Genomic DNA, 24,867 nt, shown 5'->3' with positions numbered 1-24,867 from the left:
ACGTAGCCAGTCCTGTGGGCCCCTCTGGGCCTTTGCACATACTCTTCTCTGCTTGGGATGCTTTCCCCTCCCCCACCCCACCACCTGCCTGGGGAATAGTTTTTCTCTCCTTCTTTCTCTCCTTCTTTTCTAGTTTCCTTCCTTCTGTAAACAGTTGTGGAGTCCCTGCTGGGTGCTCCATCTGGTGCCAGGGACCAGGAGTTTCAGGGTAGACAAGACAGAAGCAGTCCTTGTCCTTGTCTTCATGGTGTTTACAGTCTGATGAAGGAGGTAGACAAACAAAATCACAAGGAAACAAAAAAAAATTGCAGTCTAGTCATTGCTATGAAGGAAATATGCTGATGAAAGAATCACAATGGTAGGGGGGCAGGAGGCCACATGGGGAGGTGATCACTGGTTTCAGATCAAGGCTCCACCCAAACATCCCCTCACTCTCCACTCTCACAAGAGCTGGTCATACCCCCGCTTTGAGCCTCGTCTGTACCTTGTCCCTCATTCATTTCTCTGTTTTTGTGTTGGCCACACTTAGCGGCAATTATATGTGGACATGTCCGTTGTTCCTCTTGTAACACGTCGTAAGCATTTTTGTCTCCCTACACTCCTTGTGGGTACTTCATAGACACTGAAAGATGTCAGATGCTTTGTTCCTCTACCAGTGGTTCTCAGAGGGCTTGGCGGGGGGGGGGTGTGATTTTGCCCCTCAAGGGACATTTGGCATGTCTGGAGGCATTTTGGATCATCATGACCTGTGTCATCTAATGGGTAGAACTCAGAGATGCTGCAAAACATCCTATAATACACAGGATAGAGATTATCTGGCCTAAAATGTCTCTGGGGCTCTACATTCTATGGACCATACAAAACTACATACATGGGTAATATTTTTGAAATATTCACTGGTTTTGGGGGCGCCTGGGTGGCTCAGCCGGTTAAATATCTGCGTTTGGCTCAGGTCATGGTCCTGGGGTCCTGGGATCGAGCCCCACATCCGGCTCCCTGCTCAGTGGGAAGCCTGCTTCTCCCTCTCCCTCTGCCACTCCCCCTGCTTGTGCTCTCCCTGTCAAATAAATAAATAAATAGATAAATAAATAAATAAATAAATAAAATCTTAAAAAAAAAATATTCACTGGTTTAACCCATCCTTTGCTTTCCAGCAGGACCATATTAAAAAAGTTCTTCTTCCAGAAACGTATCAGAAGGAGCCTCACCGTTGTTCTCAGGGCACACTGCAGTGACGCCCAGCCCTGAATGTCCACTCTCTCTTTCCCACTGTGATTCCATGAGCTCGTGAGCTAAGCTCCTTAGCAAGCACTGGACAGCCATGATTTCCTCTTGTCCGGCACTTTCTCCCCAGCTTCCTTCCGACCTAACATTCTCCTGATACAGCTGAAATGCATTTCCTCAGCAGCAGACGTTTCTGACCTCACCAGGTCACCCAGGAACATGATTGAGCAAGTCCAAGAGCACATAGCTGCTAAAGGGGTTTTGAGTTGAGGAAGGAAGGAACTAAAATTTGGTAAGAGCACTTATTAGGGGTCAAGTACTTTTCCCAATATGATCCTCAACACAGAGTTTCAAGGAAGGTATAATTAGGCTTCCCCCCACCCCCAATCTTCTAAAAAAAGAATAAACTGAGGCACAGTAGGTCTTGCAAGGTCACACAGCTACTAAGTGGTCAAACTGGGTTGGCAACCCAGATTTTTTGTTCTGAACCCAGTGCATAAGCCTGTTCTGTCACTGACATTCACAAATTACACTGTGTTTATTTTCATTATTTTTCTCCTTCATTTCAAAGTAGGTGTGAAGTAACTTCTGGCTATATATCACACCAAGGGAAAGGGTGAGTAAAGAAATCAGGGTAAGAAAAATAAGAAAGAAAAAAAAATAATCATAGGAAAAATAAAATGAAGTCAAGGACAGGGTTAGTTACTGAAAATAAGTGCTTTAAGTCTTACAGACTTCCTGTAGGTGGACATTAATTTGGCTCTGAGCTTCCTAGGGGCCAAGCAAGGAAAGAAATAGCACCAGTTAGTTTTTCCTAATGCTCCCAGAGCTGAAAAGAAAATAAACATATTAAAATTAAGGTTATAATCTCTATCACCAAAAAGAAGAGCTGTCTTGGTACCGAGACAGAAGAGAAGTTTCTCCCATGGATTCTTTTTTTTTTTTTTTTTATTGTTTCCTCAATACTTCTTTTTTTTTATTATTCTTATGTTAATCCCCATACATTACATCATTAGTTTTAGATGTAGTGTTCCATGATTCATTGTTTGTGCATAACACCCAGTGCTCCATGCAGAATGTGCCCTCCTCAATACCCACGACCAAGCTAACCCATCCTCCCACCCCCCACCCCTCTAGAACCCTCAGTTTGTTTTTCAGAGTCCATCGTCTCTCATGGTTCGTCTACCCCTCCGATTTTCCCCGCTTCATTCTTCCCCTCCTGCTACCTTCTTCTTCTTCTTTTTTTTTTTTCTTAATATATATTGCATTATTTGTTTCAGAGGTAGAGATCTGAGATTCAACAGTCTTGCACAATTCACAGCACTTACCAGACTCCCATGGATTCTTACAAAGGCAACTGTGGTAGATCAGTGATCTTATTGACATCCGTGCCTTGTGACATACCCTGGCCAGGGCCAAATTTTGGTTTAGATGCATACACTGTTAATAAGTCAAGTGGGCAAAATGGTAATGTGGTCTGTTGATGAACTGAAGGATGAGTTAAGTTACAATTGGAGTTAAATTACATTTGTCAAAGACACAATGTGGGTTGTATCAGTCAAAGCAGAGTAGGTAACAAACAACTCTAAAATCCTAGAAGTTTACTGCCCACTTATTGGGTGACCTCGGACATGCAATTCAACTTGCCCAAACTTCCTAATATATGAGGCCAATTGCAAGAAAATGTACCCCAATGGGTGGATATAATTTAATATTCCATCATAGATGTGAACATATCTGGCCTGGCCAGTAGTAAACACTCTCTAAGGTTCCATTTTTTTTTTTTTTTAAGATTTTATTTATTTATTTGAGACAGAGAGAGAGAGCGTGCACGTGGGTGCGCAAGCACAAGTTGGGGGAGGGGCAGAGGGAGAGGAAGAAACAGATAACCCTGCTGAGCAGGGAGCCCAACCGCCTCGGGGCTCCATCCCAGGACCCCAAGATCATGACCTGAGCCGAAGACAGATGCTTAACCTACTGAGCCACCCAGGCGCCCCTAAGCTTTCATTTCTTGTTTGCTGTCTCTGTCCTCTCCTTTCCCCTCCCTTGACCTGTGAAGGCCCTTTGATATATCAGGGGAGGATGACTCTCTTTTTTCAAGTGAAGACATTGGCAAGCTATTAGATAAAGCTTTTGGGGGCACTCGCCATTCTATGGGGAATCTCAGGGCTGGAGAGGACTTCACGTATCATCAAATCCATCTGCTGATCTGATGCGTGACCATCAGCCTCCTTTTCATTGTCCCCCTGGTCTGGTTCTCTCACCAACCAACCTGGATAGCCTCTGAAACCTGGTATTCCAGGCAAAAATCGGACCCTTGGTGCTTTCTTGAGTTTGCTTCTTCATGCTTTGCTCCCTACTCGGTTCTTGGCAGCTTCTACCTGTATCTTTCCTGTGTGCTTTGGGCTTGCCTGCTGTGTACCAAGGAAAGTTGAATTACCATTGACTTCCTGCCTGCCTTCCTGCCATTAGCTTTCGATACTCTTGTCGGCATCTCATCCGAAGCAGAACCGATATCCTTAGTAATGAGCGGGAGCTCTTGCCAGCTGGTGAGGTCACTGCTCCAACCCCAGAACTTGGCAGCCAAGAGACTGGGATTCAGGTACCTGCTAGGGTTTATTCTGGGGCTGGATATAGAATCTGCTCCTTGGATCCTCATCGTCCCCTTCCTTTTATGTGGCTAATTATTATTTTTCCAGCTTATATAAAATGCTCTTCTCAGCTTGAAGTCAGCTTTTCCAACCACATTACCTCCCACAAATACATTTTATATGGAAATATGAGAGCCACGGGGGACTGTGGAAACAGGAAAATGTGTGGGTAAGCCTGTTATACTTTTCTCATTAGAACATGTTCACAGGGCGCCTGGGTGGCTCAGTTGGTTAAGCGACTGCCTTCGGCTCAGGTCATGCTCCTGGAGTCCCGGGATCGAGTCCCGCATCGGACTCTCTGCTCAGCAGGGAGTCTGCTTCTCCCTCTCCCGCTCCCCCCTCTTGTGCTCTTTCTCTCTCTCACTCTCTCTCTCAAATAAATAAATAAAATCTTTAAAAAAAAAAAAAAGAACATGTTCACAAATTTCTTATTCATTCATTCATCCCACGGCTTTTATTGAGCATCTTCTATATGCCAGGCATTAAGCAGGTTCTGGAGATTCAGTGGGGAACAACAAGAAGGACATGATCTTTGGGGCTCCTGGGCGACTCAGTTGGTTGAGCATCCGACTCTTGGTTTTGGCTCAGGTCATGATCTCAGGGTCATAAGATGGAGCCCAACAGAGTCAGCTTGTCCCTCTCCGTCTGCTCCCTTCCCCCGCCCTCTCAGATAAAACAAACACATTAATTATTAAATATTTTTTAAAAAGAAGGACAGAATCTTTATCTGCAAGGAATTTACAGCCTGAGAAAGGCAACCATCTCAAAGAAGTGGACTGTCTCTGGGGTATGAAGAATCAGCCAGAAGAATCAGAGTTCAGGCCTCCTGATGCCCAGCAGTTCGGACACCCCTTTAGCAGGCAATAGTCCAGGCATCCCCGGCTTCTTTATTCTTCACCATGCATTTAATCTTATTGCCTCCTTCCAGCTCTCTAAGTGTTTTGCAAGGGTTTAGATTTCAACAGCTCTAAAATCAGTTCTCTGACAAGAATGAGGAATGCAGTAGTTGACTTTTACCCCAGGCACAGGGATGCAAAGATGAAGAAATCCAGTCCCTGTTTGCAGGAGCTCGAAATCTGGAAGCGAAAACTACAATTGACTGTGGGCACTGCAAAGAGAAAGAACTGCTCAGCCCCAGGCTTCCCTACCCGGGGCAGAGATACCAGCACCGAAATATGGTATGATTTTAGGCAGTGCACACTGCCTAAATGTGGGATAATATGTCCATGTATTTTTCATATGAGAAAGAAATATAAACAACACCTCAACCCCACGTTAAATGTTTGTTTTCATTCACTCATTCAACAAATGTGTGGTGATGGTGACTCTGTGCCCAGCGCTCTAGCCTCTGAGCGTCCAGAAATGAACAAACAGCTAAAAATCCCTGCCCTTCTAGAAATTACATTAAATCCAAATAAACGATTTGAATGTAACAAATGAGAAGATTTAAAGAAAGAAATCCACAGATAAACGAGCTTTGCCACTTCCTGGATGAGTAACCCTAGACCAGTTCCTTAACCTTTCTGTGCCTCAGTTTCCTTATCTGAAAAATAGGGATAATAATTGTATCCTCCTCACTAACATTGTTCTGGCCCTCGTGTGAGCTGACAGAGTGAAATGCACACAGTGCCTGGAACATGATAAGCCATGTGTAATGGTTTTTGTTGTTTTTTTTAAGGACAGGAATAAAAATTTTGAAGATGAAGTAATGACTCAATTCTGGAAAGCTAGGCTTCGGACATCTTCCCAAGTGCCTGGAGAACTTGTTAAGATGCATACCTCCCAGGCTCCACCTTGCAGACCCCAACATAGGAGATTTGAGGCAAAGCCCAGGTGTTAAACCCCTCCCCTCTGCTACCAGGAGAGCGAACCATCCAGGTCTGCTTTCAGGTTCAGATAAGGACTCCTCCTTCTAGGCTGGGTGGGGCGGGGAAATGCCTTCCTGGGTGCTATTGTGCCTTGAAGGACAGATTCACTGGCAAGCGGTTGTATTCAGGGGGAGGTGTTGGGCAGAGGGATAGCAGGTGCCGAGGGGCCGGAGAGAACGAGTTCAACTCATAAAGCTACAAGAAGCTGAGCAGGATTCGAGTGTCCAGGATGTGAGGCTGTTGGCTGACTCTGATTTGGCTTCTTGTCCCCAGCCTGGGGAGCATGCTGAATCAAGTTCAGTGGAAATCTGCCAACAAGGAGCTTTTAGAAACTGTGAGAAGTTTGCATTTTAGGGCTTAAGATATTGCACTCAGAAGCCCAAAGCAGCTGCTATGAGAAAAACTGATTCCAAGAGAATCTTTGGTAATGATTTGCAGTCTGTCACTCTGTCTTCAGGGTTCCCTTTGAATAGCAACCGCCCCCCCCCCCACACTTAGTGATTTCAGAGGAGCCGGAAACTGTGAAGAATCTTCTTAACTCCTTCAAGAAAACAGCAGATCATACTCAGTGGTCTCATACATTTTCAGGAAGCTTGGCTGGGAGGCAGTTTGAAGGCATAAAATATCTAAGGGTCACTTTCATAACCCTCGTGTGATGAAGAGAAAGTGCTATGGAATCGGATGAACATAGGTTCAAATTCGGACTCCCCTTGGAACTGGCTGTGGGACCCTGGGGAAACTACGTGTTGCTTAAAACCTCAGTGTTCTCCTCCGTCTAATGGGTATCATGTCAAGAACGAGTGACTTTGATGTGTGTGGCACACTTTCTGGCACCCAGTAACAGCTCAGTAAGTGACAACATGCTGTTAATTTTTAATCAGAAAAAGTGAACTAGCGCCCAGAAACTAAAGAAAGAGGAAGACATGGGCTGTGATTGCAATTGGGAAACTTTTCACTTGGGACTTCTGGAGAAAAAAATCGGAAGGGTGTGTAGCTAAGACGGCTTATTTGACTAAGGGCTGAAAATGTAGTTTGGCTTTCTGTGGGCTGCTAATGGCAGAGTGAAGAAATGCCTGGGTGGGGTGAGGAAGCTTGGAGATCCTCACCTCTGGAATACGTGCGCACGCATGCACGCGCGCGCGCACACACACACACCTCCCCCCCACCCCCAGCCCTTCGTGGCTGGCAGGAGGAAGGAAAGAGAAGAGGAGGCTTGGGTGGGTGGGGAGCCAGAAAAGACAGCCATGAAAAAGGGAAGGAAGGGGGCTAGGGAGTGGTTTGCTGTTTAGAGGGCTGGAGTCGAGAGAAAACCACCTCTTTGGGGCTGAGTTCATGGCTGCCCTGCGTCCAACCAGGATTATGAGGGTCTACTGTGTGCACTCCCCAGTTTAGGCACTGAGAGGGGTGTGGATCTGTGCCCCAAACCCAGTCCTGGAAGTGCCTACTCATCTGCACTGGGCCGAAGAGTGTCTCCGTGGAATTTGTGTCCACCAGGAATCTCAGATGTGACCTTGCTTGGAAATAAGGTCTTTGCAGATGTACTTAGTTAGGATGAGGTCATACTGGTTTAGAGTGGACCCTAAATCTAATGACTGGTGTCTTTATAATAAGAGAAGAGGAGACACAGAAACATATACAAATACAGGGAAGAAGGCCATGTGAAGACAAAGACAGAGACCAGAGTGATGAACCTACAAGCCAAAGGATGCCAAGTGGCGGTGTCCACCAGAGCTAGAAAGAGGGGAAGAAGGGTCATCCACAGAGACTTCCAAGGGAGCAAGGCCCTGAGGACATCTGCGAGAAAAAATTCTGGTTGTTGTAAGCCACCCTTTTGGGGCCATGGCAGCCTGAGGAAACTAGACACCATGGAAGAGAAAATCAGAATGCAGGTACTCCCCATTTTGCAAGGCACCATATTAATAGAAACTTGTGCACATCAGGGTTCCGCCCTCACTTTGCATGTTGGGAGCTAACTGATGTCTAGTTTCAGTTCAGTGGTAACTGACCTCTAGTTGCAATTGACATGGAACCATGCAAAGCCTGAGCAGACCCCCACATACACACACACCCCTGCAAAAGCACAAGCAGTTCACAATCGAGAGAAAATTAATAAAGCACAGCACCCGGTGAGTAACAGAAGACGTCGAGGCCGCAGAACCAACTTTGGTTAATCAGGAAGGGCTTCGGGGTGCCTGGGTGGCTCAGTCGGTTAAGAGTCTACCTTTGGTTCAGGTCATGATCCCAGGGTCCTGGGATCGAGTCCTGCATTGGGCTCCTTGCTCAGCGGGGATCCTGCTTCTCCCACTCCCTCTGCTGTTCCCCCTGTGTGTGCTCTCTCTCTCCATCAAATAAATAAATAAAATCTTTAAAAAGAAAAGGCTACGTAAGTCCTTTAAAAAAAAAAAAATCAGGAAGGGCTTCCTGGTATGAGCAAGTGTCGGCTGCAGTTTTGAAAGACTGGAGGAACACGGGCCCTCAAAAATGTCACGGCGGGGGGAATGATGGGTGCCTGCAGTCTTTCTTCTAGGGTTCCAATTCTGACTGGGCCACGTATTTGCTCTGAGGTCTCAGTCCACCTGAGGCTATGTTTTCTCACCTGTGATCCTACACCCCAGTTTGCCTGCAAACACCAGACTGGATCATTCACAGCAGCCCCTCCCACTCTCAAGGGTGTTCTGGTTTGTATTAAAAAAAAAAAAAAAGCACTGGGATGGGTTTTATTTTCTATTTTTCAAATATGAAATTGTATCATTACATGTGCTTTTCAAGCAACAATTTCCCTGGAGATTCTGATACTTAGCTTTGCTACCTCAGAGGGATTTCCCTGGTTGAGAACTACTTGAGTGGGGTGTCTCTGAGTTTTTTTCAGACAATTCAGCCTAGGTTTTTAGAGCAAGACCTCTGAAGCTGGACCGACATGGGTTTATGTCTAAGGCCTATGGCCCGCCAGCATTTACCACATCCCCCACACCCCCATCACTGAGGGCCAGTTTTTTCCTTAATGCGATGGAGCCAATTATAGTGTAATATTAAAAATAGTAATAACATTTTGCCCTAATTAATGATTGCACATATTAATAATAATATGTGCTAATAATAGTGCAATAAATCTCAATACTCCATAGAATTGCTGGTTTGATTAAACGGTACATATAAAACCCTTAGCACAATACGTGTCACAAAACAACGATTTCTTAAATGGGAGAGTTTTTGTTGTTGTTGTTTTTCTTTTTCAATGAGAGTTAAAAACAAAAAATCTAAGAACTGTGCTTAAGTTGTGCAGGGTTTATTTGGGTTTGATAGGAGGAAGTACTTCTAGACAGAGTGCAGACACCACAATACCCAGACGGCCTGCTATCAGCTGTGTCGGGAGACCTGAAGCCCGGCACAAATTATCCCTAATTGTAGATAATCGAAGAACAAAATATGCAGCCGATGAGACAATGAGACACGACACAGAAGATGTTACTGCCCAGGATTTGATTGTATTTCTACCTTGTTATGGCTTTCAGCTTGCTGCCTCTTTGCGGTTTTCTTTTCTTTCTCTCTCTTTCTTTTCTTTTTTTTTCTTTTTGGAAGGTTGTTGTTGTCTTGCCCAGATCAAGGCAGCATGATATTGTGGGGAAAATTTGAGAAATACTCCATTACTCAGAGCTTTTTAGTTACAAGAAACAAAAAATTCTAATGACGAACTGAATCCTAAACAGAATTTTCCAGAAGGACATTGGGGAGTTCCCAGGACTGATGGGGACAAGGAACGACAGGGTTGACCCGGTCTTGGCTGGGGGAATGCCAAGCGTCTAGAGAGCCAGACAATTTGTTCTCTCCAGGGACAGCGCCCAGAAAGAATGGGCTCCCACCTCTATGTTCTTTTCTTGGATCACTCCAGTCCAGACTCAAAGTCTTGCAGGGTCCAGGGAGAAAAAGTCTGGCTGGTCTCCCCTGGGCACCTCCGTGGCTAGAAGAGGCCTGGCTCTCCCCTGGGACTCCCAAGACCACCGACATTGGGTAAGAGGAGATTCCACAATTATTTGCATTACTCAAAGAAGAAGAAAAGATGTCTGGAGCCCCAGGGCCACAGGGACTTTCAAAAGCAGGCCTAGGAAACTCAGGCTACCATTCTCACCTGCTCCTCAATGTCTGTGTGCTCTGTCCACAGCCCTTCTCCTGGCTGGACCTCAACTTTCTCATCTGCGAAATGAGATGGTCAGCTCATGTGATATTGGGGGCTTATCCTTCCAGAATGTTCTCTGACCCCCAGCAGCTCCCACTGCTCTGATCACCGCTCTCCTCATGTTTAAACCTCCTGCCCTGATGGTCACGAGTGACTGACAAGTCAGAGACCAGTTTCTGAAGAGCTGATTGCAGGTAGGAGGACTGTGGGCTAAATCCTAGAGTGAGGGATGCACTCCACAGCAATTTTTCAAATGTACTTTGGAAGAATGCGTAGCAGTCTCAGTGCTTGGGAGGGAGATTTGTGAGGTTGAGAAGAGAGAGGGGGGTGTGCCAGGCTCCCGGACAGACAACCTCAGGAGGCCTGTCTGGCCTGTGTAAATCTGGTGACGGCCAGGGGCTGAGGCGCAAAGATGTGGTTCATTTCCGACTGTGGTGCCATGGACTTCGGGGATGTTCCCACACCTCACAGAAGGCTCCTACAGTGCTTGTCTTCTGGTGTCACGTGGGGTACTTTGTTAAAACTTCAAAGCACCTGAAACAGCCTTAAAAATAGACTGGCCCAGGCCATTGTGGTTTTTGAGGCCTCAGGACTTTCTGAAGGATTGTGGCAGTGACGTGGCAGGTGAGGAACTGGGCTGGGGAGTGGAGCAGACCTGGGCTTGACTGTTCCCTCTTCCACCTCTGCACTCGGTACCCTTGAGGGATTTGCTTAATTTTGCTCGGAGTCTTTTTTCTCATCTGTAAAATGGGAATAATCATAGTTTCTTATGCACGTGGTTGCCGCGAAGATTCAAGGAGAAAAAACATGCACGGTGTTTTGCACGGTACTGGGCTCATAAGAAAATACTTGATCAATGTTAGTGCTGTTATTATTTTTGTTATTATTGTTATGTCCCAGTTGGAAAGAACTTAATATTTATGGTTACCTGGTCTAGGCTCACTGATCTATGTTATAGACAAAGGTACAAAATACAATGGGTATAGACAGTGGCCGTGCAGAGAATCAGCACTATGACTTCCGACTTGATCACAACCCAAGGCTATGGGGATGGTGTCACCACAACCAGAGGATCCAACAAACATGGTGGGAATGATGTGAACTCCTCCACGGCAGTCTGTCCTCAGACAATAATCCAAATGCCTTCACGAGGCTCCTGGGTGATCTGGCTTGGGACCCACCCCTTGGACTTCATCCAGGGATGCTCTTCTCCTTGTGTTATCCACTCCTTCCATTCTAGTTTGCTCTGGGTTCCCTGAGCATGTCTTCCTCGCTTCCATTGCAGGGTCCCAGAATAATTTGGCCAGACTAACCCATACCCATCCTCCATGTCTTAGCTGAACATGTTCCCTGAGCCTCTAGGCTGTTAGACAGCCCCCTAACATTCTGTTCTTCTCACTGCTTTGGGTGCTTGAATTTATTTATTTAATTACTTGTGTAAATACTTGTTCAATGTCATGCTTCTTTACTACATTGTTAAATCGATTTCTTCCACACTGGTGCCTACTCTGTATGTAGGAGGTACCCAGGAAGGTACCCAATAATAATGTCTTGACTGGGGAAGTCTGGGTGTGGGATTAAGACCTGGCATAGGCTTGAGAACTGGGCTGGAGGTAAGTTGCCCCTAACTTAGGAGGTTATCCTGGATTCAGATAACGCAAAGAAACAAATCCTTTAGCTCAGAAGACCTGACATCAGAACCAAATTGGCCAGAAACTAGGTGAAGGCCCTTGGGAAGACCATATCTTCTCTGGGGGCTTCATCTAGAAAGCAAAGGCTAAGGTTGCCTCTAGCTCTCTACCACGTGTCCTGTATCCTAACCCTCAAACAGCATGGCAGGAACAAATTCCTTTGGACGTAAACTTGTCACCAGTCTCTGTCTGGCCACGGATCTTGGCACATGAGTGCATTGACTGCATTTATTTAGCAACATTAATTGAGTCCCTTCTATGTGCTTAGTCAGCACTAAACACTGGTAATAGCAAGACACATAAGTAAGCATCTCCAATTCCTATGGGGAAGCAAGAAGAGAACATGTAGTGTGGTAGACTTGAAGAGGCAGGAAGTGGAGAAACCTGGTGACATGGAATCAGATGAACCTAGGGTTGAGTTGCTGCCCGGACGCTGCTTTGCTATATGAACTTGAGAAAGTTACCTGATGACTCCGAATCTCAGTATGCGGATGAGGAAGTGAGCATTTTCATCTCCTGGGAATGTGGTGAGATAACACAGAAGAGGTGACAACAACGTTGTGAATGAGAAGAGAGTCACCGTGCTTCAGTGCTATTAGCTACTGGGAATAAGATAAGCATGGAAAAGGGAACAAAAGGAGCAGAGATCAGGGAGGGCTTCCCTGAAGAGGTGACATTCAAAATGAGATATGGTGGAGAGGAACATCATTCAGACCAAGGGAAGAAGGAGAGCAGAGGTCCAGAGGAGAGCATGTGCTTGGCAGTTTGGAAGAAATGCAATTATCTCAATGCAGCTGTGGCCTCTGCCCAAGGGAGTGATGTGGCTTGAAGCTGGACGTGTAACTGGGGCCAGGTCAGGAACGGATACCAAGATACTTGTACTTTACAGTCAGAGTAAGAAGAGCCGCTAGTCTTGTAGGCTGGAGAATGATCCGGTCAGCCATCTTTTGAAGACCATTCCTGGGCCTTTGAGAAGACCAGACTAGAGGTGGTGAGACAATAGTGAAGATCCAGGCAAAAGATGATGGTGGATGAAAAGAAGGTGGTAGCAGTGGCAAGGAGCCAGGAGGTATTTTGGAGGTAGAATCTAACAGACCTGGTGATGTACTGAAATGGAGGGGTGACAAAGGGGAAGAGGGAGAGGGAATTCTCCTTTACTAAATCTGAACTACACCGTTTCTCATATGGTACCTCATTTAATTCTCTCAATTAAATGGAGGTGCCCTGGCACTGAGGTATGATTCCCATATACCTCTGGCCACCCCTTTATTTTCTTTTCCCCCTGCCAATTGGGAAAGTCTGGGTCAGAGTGGCAGAGTCATTTGGCCTGGGTCACACAGCCAGCTGGCGGCCCAGCCAGATGGAAACTCAGGTCTGGGAGAGTTCAGAAGTGAGGAGCCTTCAGCTCTGACGTTAGTCCCCAAACCTACTTGTTCCTCCCTGTCACTTGTGGAGCTTTGAAAAATTATGGGATCCTAGCCCCCACTCTCTGGACACTCTGGTCTCGTGGCTTTTAGGTGGATTCTGGGAATCTTTATTTTATAAAAAAGATCCTCAGGCAATTCTGAGAGTCAGTCGGGGTTTTTAAAACACCTGGGCTCTTCCATGCAGCTCTGAGGAGCTTAGCACCACAATTATCCCGTGAGTCCATCTGGGGAACACCTGCTCTTTTTGTGTGCCCCTCTTTTTCTTCTAGGGATTGCCTTTCCTTCTGCTGGATGGGGCTGTCAGTCAAAGCTCTACCACAGGAAGGGGGCTAGGAACCCAGTGATCAACCAGCCTCAGGGTGGGCATGTGATCCCAGGAGGCCAATCAGAATCACTTCTGAGGATGCTGGCAACCATCTTTGCCCCAGGTGGGGTAGGGGGCTCCTGACTGAGATGAAGGTGTGGAAAGAATCCTTAAGCTACTGTTTGAGCCCCTAGACCCAGCCACCCCTGTGCCTTTTCGGTGCATAAGCTAATGTGTACTTTTTCGTCTTTGCTTGGCTTTTTTTTTTTTTTTTTTTCATTTGCCAATTTAAGCTGAGTTTCTGCTGCTGGTAACATAGAGATCCCCGACTGATAGACTTAGAGAAGTTATTGCTGAAGTTCCTGCTGTCCCCAGCGAGTTATGTAGACATCAGAGGGGGGGAATCGATTTAGTATGAGCTGAGCACAAAGCATAGGGTTGAACAGAGTGAAAAAGATTGACGGCCTCAGGAAGTAGAAACTTAAAAGGTACCGCAAATGCATGCATTCATTCATTCATTCATGTGTTGATACACTCACTCATTCACTGGATGCAATTTTATATATTAGACATGTGCCTGCCCTAAGGGGGACAACGATGAGGGAGAACATCAGAGATCTTGTTCTCCAGGAGTTCAGAGTCTAGCAAGAGAGAGAGAATGAAGCAGGTGATTTCTAACACAGGTGAACATGGCCTGTAAGAGGACAAGTGCGGAGAGCTCTGGGAGCCTGGAGGAGACCTGGGCTGGCCTCTGCTGTCACTACCCGGAGGAATCACTGTGTGCAGGAGTGGCCCTGTCTGGAATGCATCCCCCTCACCTTAGCTCAGTCACATTCCACACTCAGCTTCGGGCCTGTGGAATTCCAGGTGATCATAGCGGGCAGATAAAGAGGGAAGCTGCCCTTCAGGTGGCTACCCCTGGCTTCATCCCCCTTTCCTCCTGTATCTTCAGTTCTCCCCCTTTCAGCTCTGCCCCATCGGCATACAAATGAATTATCTCTTCCATCTTCAATAAGATAAAGTCAAAAGCCACCACAGCCCATCACACCAAATAAAAATCCTGTTTTCACTGGATGTATCCATCTGTTTCCTTATCCTCACAGCTACCCATTTGAAAAGGTTAGTGTGAAACGTTTCCCCTTTGCTTTAAAATGGCTCTTCACGGGTGTCTGGGTGGCTCAGTTGGTTTAGCGTCTGCATTCAGCTCAGGTCATGATCTCAGGGTCCTGGGATGGAGTTCCCTGCTTCTCCCCCTCCATCTGCCCCTCCCCCCTGCTCGTGTTCTCTCGCTCGCTCTCTCTCTTTCTCAAATAAATAAAATCTTAAAAAAAAAAAAATAAATAAAATGGCCATTCGTGAAAGAATTCTTGAGTCCCTGTTTGATGCCAGGCATTTATGTTGGTGCTGAGTGAGGATTCGTTGGTGAACAGGACTCATGTGGTTCCATTTCTCAAAGCAGGACAAGTGATGTCCATAAAGAGTGAGAAGTGTTTGGACACATAATCCAAGTCTCCTAAGGAACATTGTCTCAGTGGTCAGAGAATACTAGAAGGTGAGCAATGAAAGATGAGTAAAAACATGTTAGCCCTGTAGGCTCAGTGTTGGTGGATTGGGTAGGTGGTGTGTCACCAGTGTTTTGTGCCGAGGGGGCAAAGTGTCTGAAAAATCTCACAGGACATAGGGAAACCGGAGTGATGACGAGACCTGTGAGGGAGCAGAAGGCAGTGTGTGGAGGACCTTGTAGGTGTAGAACAGCTTTGGACTTCATCTGAATGGTAGCAGGAACGCTCTGAGGGGTTTTAAGAGGAGCCTATTCATATTTGTGATTCGAAAAATCACTGGGGTGGCAGTGATGGGGAAGGAAGTGGTTCTCCAACTTTCTCTAGCCCCAGAGGGCTTGTTAGAACACACTTTCCTGGGGCCCATCTCCTGGGATGCTAATTCAGGGGACTATGTGTTTCCATTTTTAACAAATTCACAGGTGATGTTGATGCCAATGGTCTAGGCATCACACTTTGGGAACTCCTGGAGAAGGTATTGCAGAAGGGCAGGATGTGGGGGAAAGGAGTGGGCAGCTGTTTGAAGTGATCGATTGAATGAAGGGCATGAAGAAGAGGGAGGATCCTGGGGAGGAGGCGTGGCCAAGAAGATGCCTCCATGCTGCGAAGTCTAATGGACCATTCTTTGTGCATCCTGCTGCACCTCTTTCTGCTTTTGTAGGAGAGCTTCCTCTTGGCTTCATTGACACCATCTTCCTTTACCTTTCCTCCATCCCTCTGATGACTCTTCTCCTTTGTTCCTCTTCTAGCATTTCTTGAGTTTGATCCCATTTTCCCTGGGGGGAAGGGGTGGGGTCTCCAGTAGAGAGCTTCAACTCCATCCTGCTCTAAAAGTTTTTGTAAAATCACTTAGTCTGATTACCAGTTCTCTTTGTTCTCTGTTAGTCCATAGGTGACTCTGGGCCATGACCTTATCTATGCATCTCTTCCCACCCATAGCATAGTGCCTCACACACAGTAGGTGCTTAATTAATATTTATGAACAAATGAATAATTCCTGCAGTCACCATTTTGCCAGTTCTGTGAAGGAAGGCAAATTACTTAATCTCTCAAAATTTCCATCTCTTGATGTATAAAATGGGGGTTAAAAATAGAATTCATCTCCTAAGAGTTGCTTTGAGGATGAAATACGATAATTCATGTGAAGTGTTTGGCACGCAGTAAACATTAACTACCATTGTTGTTGTATTTATTGTTGGTACTTTGTGTGCCTTTGGGAGAGCTATTGAACTTGTCTGAACTTCGGTATTGTCACATTCAACAATCACTCTCCAACTGGGCTGTTGTGAGGGTCTTCGAGATGGAGGGTTTGGCAGATAGTAGGTGTGTAGGAAAGGTTAATTCTCTCTCCCCAAGCTCCCCCTTTCTCCACCCCCAGAAACCCCTGACTGCACTGGCTTGTTTTATCTCTTGATCAGCTGATGGGGTGACAATGGGAAGAAAGTGTTGGGGTTTGTGGCTGAGCGCCCAGGCATTGTTTAAAAACAAAGAACATTCCTTTTAACCTCAGAGGATCTACATCCCATTAACACTGGTTCCCCTCAATTGTGTGTTCTTAGGGTAGACTAATATTGAAAGAAATAAAATGCGAAATCAACTCAAGAGTCATTTAGAATCACCTCCAAGCAATTAGGCAAAGCAAATATTCTTGGGGATTTCTTCTAAATTTGGAATTAGTCTAAATTCTCTCCTAAGGATCTAGACTAGAGAAAGGTTATTGCTACAGTCTTAGTGGTGGGTGTAAAGTCTTTTTCATTTTATTTTTTTTAATGCGTCTCTGTTCTCATCCTATTAGCTTGTTTTTACCCTCCTTCTCCTTTGAAATAGGCCTGTAATGGTCTATAACCCTAAACGAGGAGCCTTCTGTGAAGCTACCAGTGCATTTATAGATCGTGTTGTGGGATACCCTTCAACATTATCTAGCCTAAGGATTATTTATTGTTGGGAAGAAATGCATGAGGGGCCCCTAGCGTGTATGCTAAAAAATTGTGACTGACTGAGCCAATCATAAACTATTACAAACAAACCACAGAAAACCCCTAACACTTGTTGTCCTCTTTCCCAAGCTTTGTGCCAGAGTTTGTCTTAAAGACCAGCAGAGAACTCTACTTAGGCTGGGATTTTGAAAACTTTGTTCATTTAAAAATCTGTTTTTATATTGTGGATCTCCTATGTTGCTTCCAAATGGCAGCATTGAAATAACACTTCCTTCCTCTTTATACATTCCATCCCTAAACAAAATCATCCCCAGAATCCCCTGGGGATTAATTAATTAATTCCTGGACATCATTCTGGGTAAGAGGCATAGTCAGTAGTAGCTCATTCCTTCCCGAATATTCTTGACCAAATTGCAAGCTCCTCCCCTCCATCTCCGATTCTTGATTATGGTTATCTACAAAATAGATCGAACAATGGCACAGACCCTGGGGACTCCCTGGGTTGGCTCTGAGAGCCAGTTTGTGTTGGGGTCAAGATCTGCCTGACTTTCTGGAAAGAAGTTGGCATCTGCTCTGTTTTCTGACCTTACTCTTGCTTCATAAACCTGAGGGGGTCGGCTAATAGGTAGTTGGAATGACTCCCTTCCATCCCCACAGCCAAGCTCGGCATCCCTGTTGTTTCCTGATTATTTGGAATGGGGAGTTGTTTTCCCAGTAAGGAACACTCTCTCCCATTCTGCTGGCTTGCCTGGACTTAGTGATCAAATTAACACCTTCCTTGTTCTCAAGTGAGTCACTCCAGAGCTGCACTCCAGCCACAAACGGGCAAAGAGTGAATCTTTTAAGATCGCCCCCGCTTTTTACACTTTGAACTATTCAACTTCTGTGGATTGTATCTCCCTTTGAATTTAGGATATAGGGTGTGACTACATGAAACTATTAGGGTGGGACTCGGGATCCAAAATAAAGGATCCAGAAGGATTTGCGTAAATTATTCTAGAGTTCAGAACCAAAGACAGTAATTATTTACTGATGTATGGGTGGTGGTTGGTGCTGGTGGTGGTGGGTTAAAGTTCTAAAAAGAGTACAGGATCTTAAGATCTACTCTGAGGCTGGAACAATGAGATAATTAGAACAGCAATAGTAACTTCCATTTGCCTATGTAATGTTCTCGTTTCCGGTTCAGACCCTGGGTTTGCAAAGGCTTATAGTTAATAATGTCTACATTCAAAAATGCCTTTTCATGTTCTAATGATGACCATGTGTCATGAGTGTCCATGTGTCAAAGAGGTTGGAAGGAAGGGGAGTTTGCAGTTTCCAAAATAATGACTCATGTGACAGAGTATGTTTTATTTTATGATCTGAGCAGTAGCATTCCAAACTGGCTGCTTCCCAGGAGCAACGGGGTGAATCGTATTTAACAAGTGGCTAAGATAGGAGTGAATGACTTGTGGGTTTCTCAGAGAAAGAAAACACGAGACAATGAACCAACAAAATAACAAATGAAACAAAACAAACAAAAGGGGAACTGAGGTCCTACAGGGCCTCAACGTTGAGATTTATGGCATGTAACCCGCTAGATTGGTAACCCCTGTTCTTGCGAGCAGCCAGTTTATTCCCACTGGCTTGTTGGCGGGGTGTTGTTCTAGCACAGGATATCAGTGGGCTGCCTGGGTTTGAATCCTGGCTCTACCGTTCATTATCAGTGGGCTTTGGGCACCTGGCTGAATCTTTCTGTGCCTCAGTTTCCCCTTTTATTATAGGGAAATCAACATTGGGCTGATGTCCTTCATAGGGTTGCTGTGGAATTATTACAAGGAAAATGCTTCTAAGAATGCCTGACACATAAATAGGTTAGTATGGTTATTACTTGAGTCGGTCCATCAGACCCACAAACCAAAAGCATTCCTGACCTCAGCAGTTTAGCGCCAGGATGAACGAAGGCATGAGAGTCAAGTGTTAAGTATTTTTCAATGGAACAGGGACCTTGGATTCAGCCTTTTACTGTGTGGCCCCAGAGAAGTGACAAAAGCCCTCTGAGCCTCTATTATTTCATTGTTTGTAAAACAAGGGTTAGTAACTTGCCTCCCGGAGCACCTTTGAGATAACCCATGTAAAGGGCCTAGTACCTGGTTAATAGTAGTTAAGCAGCAAGGGAGTAGCATGGGTTAACCCAACTGGAGTTTCTTCTTCATCTTCCTCCCACCCCCAGCCCTTACCTCCTTTGTGTACTTAACTTATCTTTAACCTCTGGCACCCCTTTGCCTTCTCACCAGCCTACTGCCTGTTCATTCTTTCATGTAGCAACTCTGGCCCTATCACAAATCTCCAGGAAGCATCTTATAACCCTGAGAAAATAAAGCCCTTAAGGCCCCAGACCCATTTTAACAAAGAAAAGCCCTTGCCCTTTCTTAAATAACTTCTTTTCCCATCTTTGTAAACTCATTCCCTTGAGGGCCAAATTCTGTGAATTGGAATTGATGAAATGAGAATGGAAAGAAAAAAAAAAAAAGGCAAGAAAAGAAACAAAACACTCACAACTTAAGATTTGGCTCAATTATATATTTGCCAGATATTTTATTTTTTCTAAAAACAATAGAAAAAATCAACTTTAAAAAGGAAAATGTACTTAAATAAAAAAAATTATGGTTTATAATACATGGTTTGAATTCTTGTATAACTGCTATAAACGTTTTATTAAAGTTATTTACATTTAATGGCCATATTTACATGGGGAAGTGGGGTAAACTTTACGATTTTTTAAAAACAATTCTTAAATACAAATCTGTTAAAGGAAAAAAAAAAGGATGGCAAGCATAAAAAAAAGTTCTTTTATGCCCAAAGTTCCATTTGAGGCAGTTTACATTATGGCTAAACCTTTCAATCCTAAGGCTTAGCCAAGGTTGTGAGGTTGCACTTGAACATGCATTTGAAAAAAGTTCAGATATGAGGAGCTGCTACAGTTCTGTCAGAAGGAACCTGTTCCCTTACTTTCTCTTAGTAACAAATGAGAATTCATGACCAATTCCAGTTCCGTCCTCCAATAGGTGGACTTAGGCACCAGAGTTCCTTAGCTGTTCCAGTTTGTGTTTCAACTGTTCTCGCCGCTTCCGCAACAAGTCCTTTTCTGAAATGAGCTTCTGCTCCTCTGTTTGGACCGACAGGATGTACGCGGTGGCTTTTTTAAGGATGACTACCTTGGGGGCCTTTTCATTGTTTTCCAACTCCGGGATCTGGTCACGCAGGGCAAAAAAGCTCCGTTTCAGCTCGTTTCTCCTCTGGCGTTCTAAGACGTTGTGTGTCCGCCTCTTGTCATTCTCCTCTGTGTCCGAAGACCTGGGGCTGACACATTTGCGGTTGTTGATCTGTTTCAGGACTCTGCCACTGTCCAACTTAGCCCTCTTGGCGGCTGGATAGTCCTTCCTGGTGGAGGGGGGCGCTGCGTAATTGTGCTGATGGGTGGACACATGGCATCTCTTAAGGACCAGCGGGCTGTGAGGAGGTTTGCTGTGGCTTCCCGCCGAGGGTGACCCCGATTCTGACCTTTTGGCAGGGGGCTGCCTTTTTTCCACAGAAACAACATCAATTTCTTCTTCATCCTCTTGTTCTTCCTCTTTAAGAAAGGAAATAGAAACCACCCGGTTAGCCACGTTTCCTTAAAGCAATCAATGACCAGATTAAATGAATGCTGTGTAAATATAAGGCATTATTATGTGAGAAAGAGCCCTGGCACCCAGTTATCCGCAGAGAACAAACTAGCCAACCGACCCTGCTCTTCTTGCCACGAAGGCCCGAGTCAGAAAGGGAGAATGACAGCTAGCTTTACAGCACAGACAAGAAAATTACAATTTACCAGGATAACACATTGATGCCAATTCTTACCTAAGACTTAATGAGGCTTTGGACACACCCAAAGCAAAGCACATTCCCAAGCACCTCCTATTTTTTTTTTTTTTTTTAAGATTTTTAAGGGATTTTACCAAGAACACTTCAGGTGTTGCAAATGATAGCTTCAAATCTGTTGGTAGGACTTTAGCAACTCCCTATTTTACTGGAAGTGCAAAAAGAAAAAAAAAAAATTCCCGCGGCTTTGCCAAAAGTTCTAGGGGTGGGGGAAGGAGAAAAAAAAAAGTCCAATTTTGGCAAGGATTTGCTTTTAAGTGTTCAGAACAGGCTGAACGGATCCCAGCTCCTCAGCCCGAAGGCCCTTAGGGCACTTTCACTAGTTCCCAGCACCCCGTGGGGAGGCTGCCCTGCCTCTGTCCGCTGCCCGAGTTCATTTTTCCGTGGATCTGTAGTCCACGAAATCCCACCAGCTTCTCGCGAGGCAATTCATTCACTCTCACAGAGATCAATCCTCTCTTATCCCCCTTCACACACACCCTCACCGCCCACCCTGGGGCAATTAAAATGCTTAAGAAAAGTAAGAGGGAGTGGATGGAGTTGCAAGATAAGCCAGAAGATTTAAAAACCCAAATGAAATTCCTAAGGGGAGGGAGAGAGAGGAGGGGGCTGGCCACGGGGGGCAGTCTTAGAAGGGATAGGAGGGAACCCTAAAGCCCTGTTTTCCGGGATGATGAGCTCCCAGATCTAACATTTCCCTTTCCAAATGTGAGAAAAGAAAAGAAAAGAAAAAAAAAAAAGGCTGGGTCAACGGAAGTGGCCAGCTGAATGAGCCGCCCCGGGAAAATCATTAGGAGACCCAGTTGCCCCCTGTGACAGGCCTGGAGGGGCTCAGCTTACCCGAGTCGCTGCTGGTGGTGGGCGGTGTCTCCTCGTGAAGCGCCAGGGGCTCGGGACTGGCCCGCGGGGAGGACTCTGCCGAGGAGAGCAGAGAGTCCGAGGACGGAGAGAAGGCGGTGGAGTCCGGGGAGGCGCAGGGCTTGGGCGAGCTGCTGTCGTTGAGCGGGTAGGGAAAGACCACGGAGGGGTCGATGCACTCGGAGGCGGCGGCGCTCAGGTCCTGCAGGTACAGGCTGGAGGTGGAGCAGCCGCCAGGCCCGCGGGCGGGGCTCGGGCTGCCGCTGTCTTTGCGCGCAGCCTGGTAGGAAGCCAGCTTCTCGGAGACCAGCTTGGCGGCGGCCGAGAAGCCGCTCCACATGCAGTCCTGGATGATGATGTTTTTGATGAAGGTCTCGTCGTCCGGGTCGCAGATGAAGCTCTGGTTCACCATGTCCCCTCCCAGCAGCTCGGTCACCATCTCCAACTGGTCGGCCGTGGAAAAGCTGCCGCCGCCGCCGTCGTCGTCCCCCCTGGGGGAGAAGGACGCGACTGCAACGTAGGAGGGCGAGCAGAGCCCCGAGCGGCGGCTCGGGGACAGCGGCGGGGTGGGCAGCAGCTCGAATTTCTTCCAGATATCCTCGCTGGGCGCCGGTGGTTGCAGCTCGCTCTGCTGCTGCTGCTGGTAGAAGTTCTCCTCCTCGTCGCAATAGAAATAAGGCTGTACCGAGTCGTAGTCGAGGTCATAGTTCCTGTTGGCGAAGCTGACGTTGAGGGGCATCGCGGCAGCCTGCTGAGGGGGGCACACAAAGGGGGGGGCGGTCGTGAGTTAAGAGGGTCTGGGTGGGTGCCGCAGCCCCGCGCAGCGCGCGCCCCGACGCCGAACCGCGCGCGCTCCCCTTCGAGCGCTAGCCCCAGAAGGGGCCGGTGGCGGGGAAGGGCACCCTCTCATCCCCTCCAGGTGGCCCCCTGCTAGCTGGGACACACACTTGGTGAACCAGCTGCGGAGCGCCCGCGGAGCTTGCGTTCCCCCCCGCACCCCCACCTCGGAACGGGTGCCCGGAGCGCGAAGCCCGGGAGTCCGCCCCGCCGCCGCCGAGCAATCGAAATTGGTTTTGGCCTCCTTAAGTGGCCGGGGGAGGCGGCAGCGGGGAACACAATCCGCCAAACCCGAAGGCGCAAAAGTTTTGCGCCACCTGAAGGAGAAGGCAAGAGGCGCCGCGGCAGGAGCGGCGGCGCGCGGCCCCCTCCCGCGCCGGGCCCCTCCGCGCCGCGCCCGTTCCCACTCGCGCCCTCGCCGCGCTCCTTCCCCCGCGGGCGCCGCCGCCCCTCCCAACCCCCCCTCCCCGCCGCCCTTCCATCCCTACCCCCAGCGCGCCCCCCTTCCTTCCTCCGCCGGCTTTTCTCGGTGTCTCTCGCCGGCTGGTGGGGCGAGCCTAGCCGCTGGCCGTAACACTTCCCCCCATAAATAAAAGGGGGGTGTTAGATAATAACAGGGGCACCTCCCTGCAACACCCAATACGGCGACGCAACTGCGCCAGAGCCCCTGCTGCGATCCCGCGCCCGGAGCCGGGCGTTTTCCCCTCACCCGCCGAGGGTAGCAGCTGTTCTGGAAAAGCCCCGAGCCCAGCTCCTTGCCGTCCCTCCGCATCTCAGGGGCGCGGGGACACCAGGGGCCGCGGCGGGGGAGCCAAGGATGGGTGCGGAGATTCGCCCTCGTTTCCCCCAAGTCCATGATTCCAGGAGAATCGGACACATCCCTGCCCAGCCTCCCTTTCCCTGGTCCCTGCGCCTCCCCAACACCCGGTCCCCAACCAGTCCCTCGGAAGCCCAAGATCCCTAATTTTATTAATCTTTTAAAAAGCCAAATGCCAACTTCTTAAAAGGAGCAGGGGGTGAATGGGAAACGCCGCGGGGATCGGCGGGCGGGACGCGCCGCAGTGTCTGTCTCCGGCTGTCAGAAATGCGGTAAGACGGAATTTAAATGCCCTTTCCGAGACGCGGAAAAGTCAGCGGCTGCGGAGCTCTCTGGCTCCCACACGCAATTTGTAATCCTCACTCCCAGGAGCTCAGGATGCACAGGGCTCTCTGCCCACCGCGAAGCACAGCACCCCCCGCTCCCTCCAAAAAAGCAAAGGCAATTAGTGCAATAAAGCAGGAATGTCCAGCTGGTCGGGGGCAGCGTCAGTATACATAAGCAAAAATCTCTAAAGACGAGTTTTAGAAACGCACTCGTCGTCCCTCTGCCTTCTCCCCTCCCATCTTGACAAGCCGCTCTCCCCCATCCAGTTCTGGTTCGTCCTCACCCCACCCCGAGCTACCACAACTACTGAGAAAAGTGTCAATAGCGCAGGAATGGCTGAGACGACACCCCAATTCGGGCATTCGACTCCGACTCGTCGCGGCATTGCATTAAGGCGGTAGGGAAAATAAATGAGAACACAAATAGATCCGGGTGCTTACCGGGTTTTCCACTACGCGAAGGAAATCCAGCGTCCAAAAAGCGGCGAGGAGCGCCTTTCGGAGGAGCCGGTCGCGGGCAGCGGCGGGGAGAAGTGTCTCCCCAAATAGGCAGAAGAGCCTCTCCGCGTCCGGAGGAGAGTCGCGCTCTCGCTCGGGTCTTGTAAGTTCCAGGGGCAAGTGTCCGCCCGCGGCAACGGGCAAAGTTTCGTGGGGGCGCTGGGGGTTGCGCCCCGCTGGCACGGGTGGACGGGCCGGGTGGGGTGGGGGCGGCTGGGCCGGAGGCGAAGCCCCCTTTCGCTCCGGATCTCCCTTCCCCGGGCGCCCGGAGCGCCACTCGGCTCACTCGGCTCGCTCTGCTCGCTCTGCTCTTCCACCCTAGCGGGCGCGCCCGCTCACTCCCTCTGTCTCTCGCTGGGATTACTACAGCGAGTCGGATAAAGCCCGAAAAACCGGGTTTTATATTGCTAGGCACGATCCCGCCCCCCTCTGTTCTCTTTTTCCCGCCAAGCTCTGAATAGCCCTGCCCTTCCCGAGGCCGGCGGGGAGCCAGGCGGCGGCCGGGGCGCAGCGACGGCGGCGGCGGCGGCGGCAGCGGGGAGAAGCGCAGCTCGGGGGGTCCTCGGCCGCGCAGACCCTCGCATATAAAGGGCGGGTGGGCGGGGATTCGCGAGAGAGGATCTTTTTTCTCTCTCCCCCCGCCCTCCGCTTTGGGAACCAAGGAGGGGCGATACTGTGGAGGGAGGGACGGGGGTGGGGGAGCGGGGAGGAGACTCAGCCCTTTCGGCCTGGCACTCCAGTGCGCCGAGCTCTCGGATGTAAACAGTCAGAGCACAGCTTGAATTAACTGCGC

At 48.0% G+C, this 24,867-nt stretch overlaps 1 protein-coding gene across 4 annotated transcripts; it reads right to left on the bottom strand.

Moving 5' to 3' along the window:
• Positions 1-19,376: 19,376 nt before the first annotated feature.
• MYC (MYC proto-oncogene, bHLH transcription factor) lies at positions 19,377-24,612 on the bottom strand. 4 transcript variants are annotated; one of them, XM_031024491.2, is made up of 3 exons: positions 24,018-24,612; positions 21,579-22,344; positions 19,377-20,448 (listed from the first exon to the last, which is right to left on the bottom strand). In XM_031024491.2, exons 2-3 carry the CDS (start codon positions 22,333-22,335, stop codon positions 19,889-19,891), a joined length of 1,317 nt encoding a protein of 438 aa, XP_030880351.1. In that variant the 5' UTR covers positions 22,336-22,344; positions 24,018-24,612; the 3' UTR covers positions 19,377-19,888. The 4 variants fall into 4 exon arrangements, with proteins under 4 accessions (XP_030880351.1, XP_030880350.1, XP_030880352.1 ...); XM_031024490.2 differs by having other exon boundaries at positions 21,579-22,347; positions 24,018-24,611; XM_031024492.2 differs by lacking the exon at positions 24,018-24,612 and adding an exon at positions 22,600-22,732 and having other exon boundaries at positions 21,579-22,347.
• Positions 24,613-24,867: the final 255 nt, after the last annotated feature.

The sequence above is a fragment of the Leptonychotes weddellii genome, chromosome 4 (genome assembly GCF_054177405.1).
Source record: "Leptonychotes weddellii isolate Sample4059 chromosome 4, ASM5417740v2, whole genome shotgun sequence".
NCBI classification, from domain to species: domain Eukaryota; kingdom Metazoa; phylum Chordata; class Mammalia; order Carnivora; family Phocidae; genus Leptonychotes; species Leptonychotes weddellii.
Note: the sequence above shows the minus strand (reverse complement) of the source record. Positions and strands in the feature narration are given on the sequence as shown.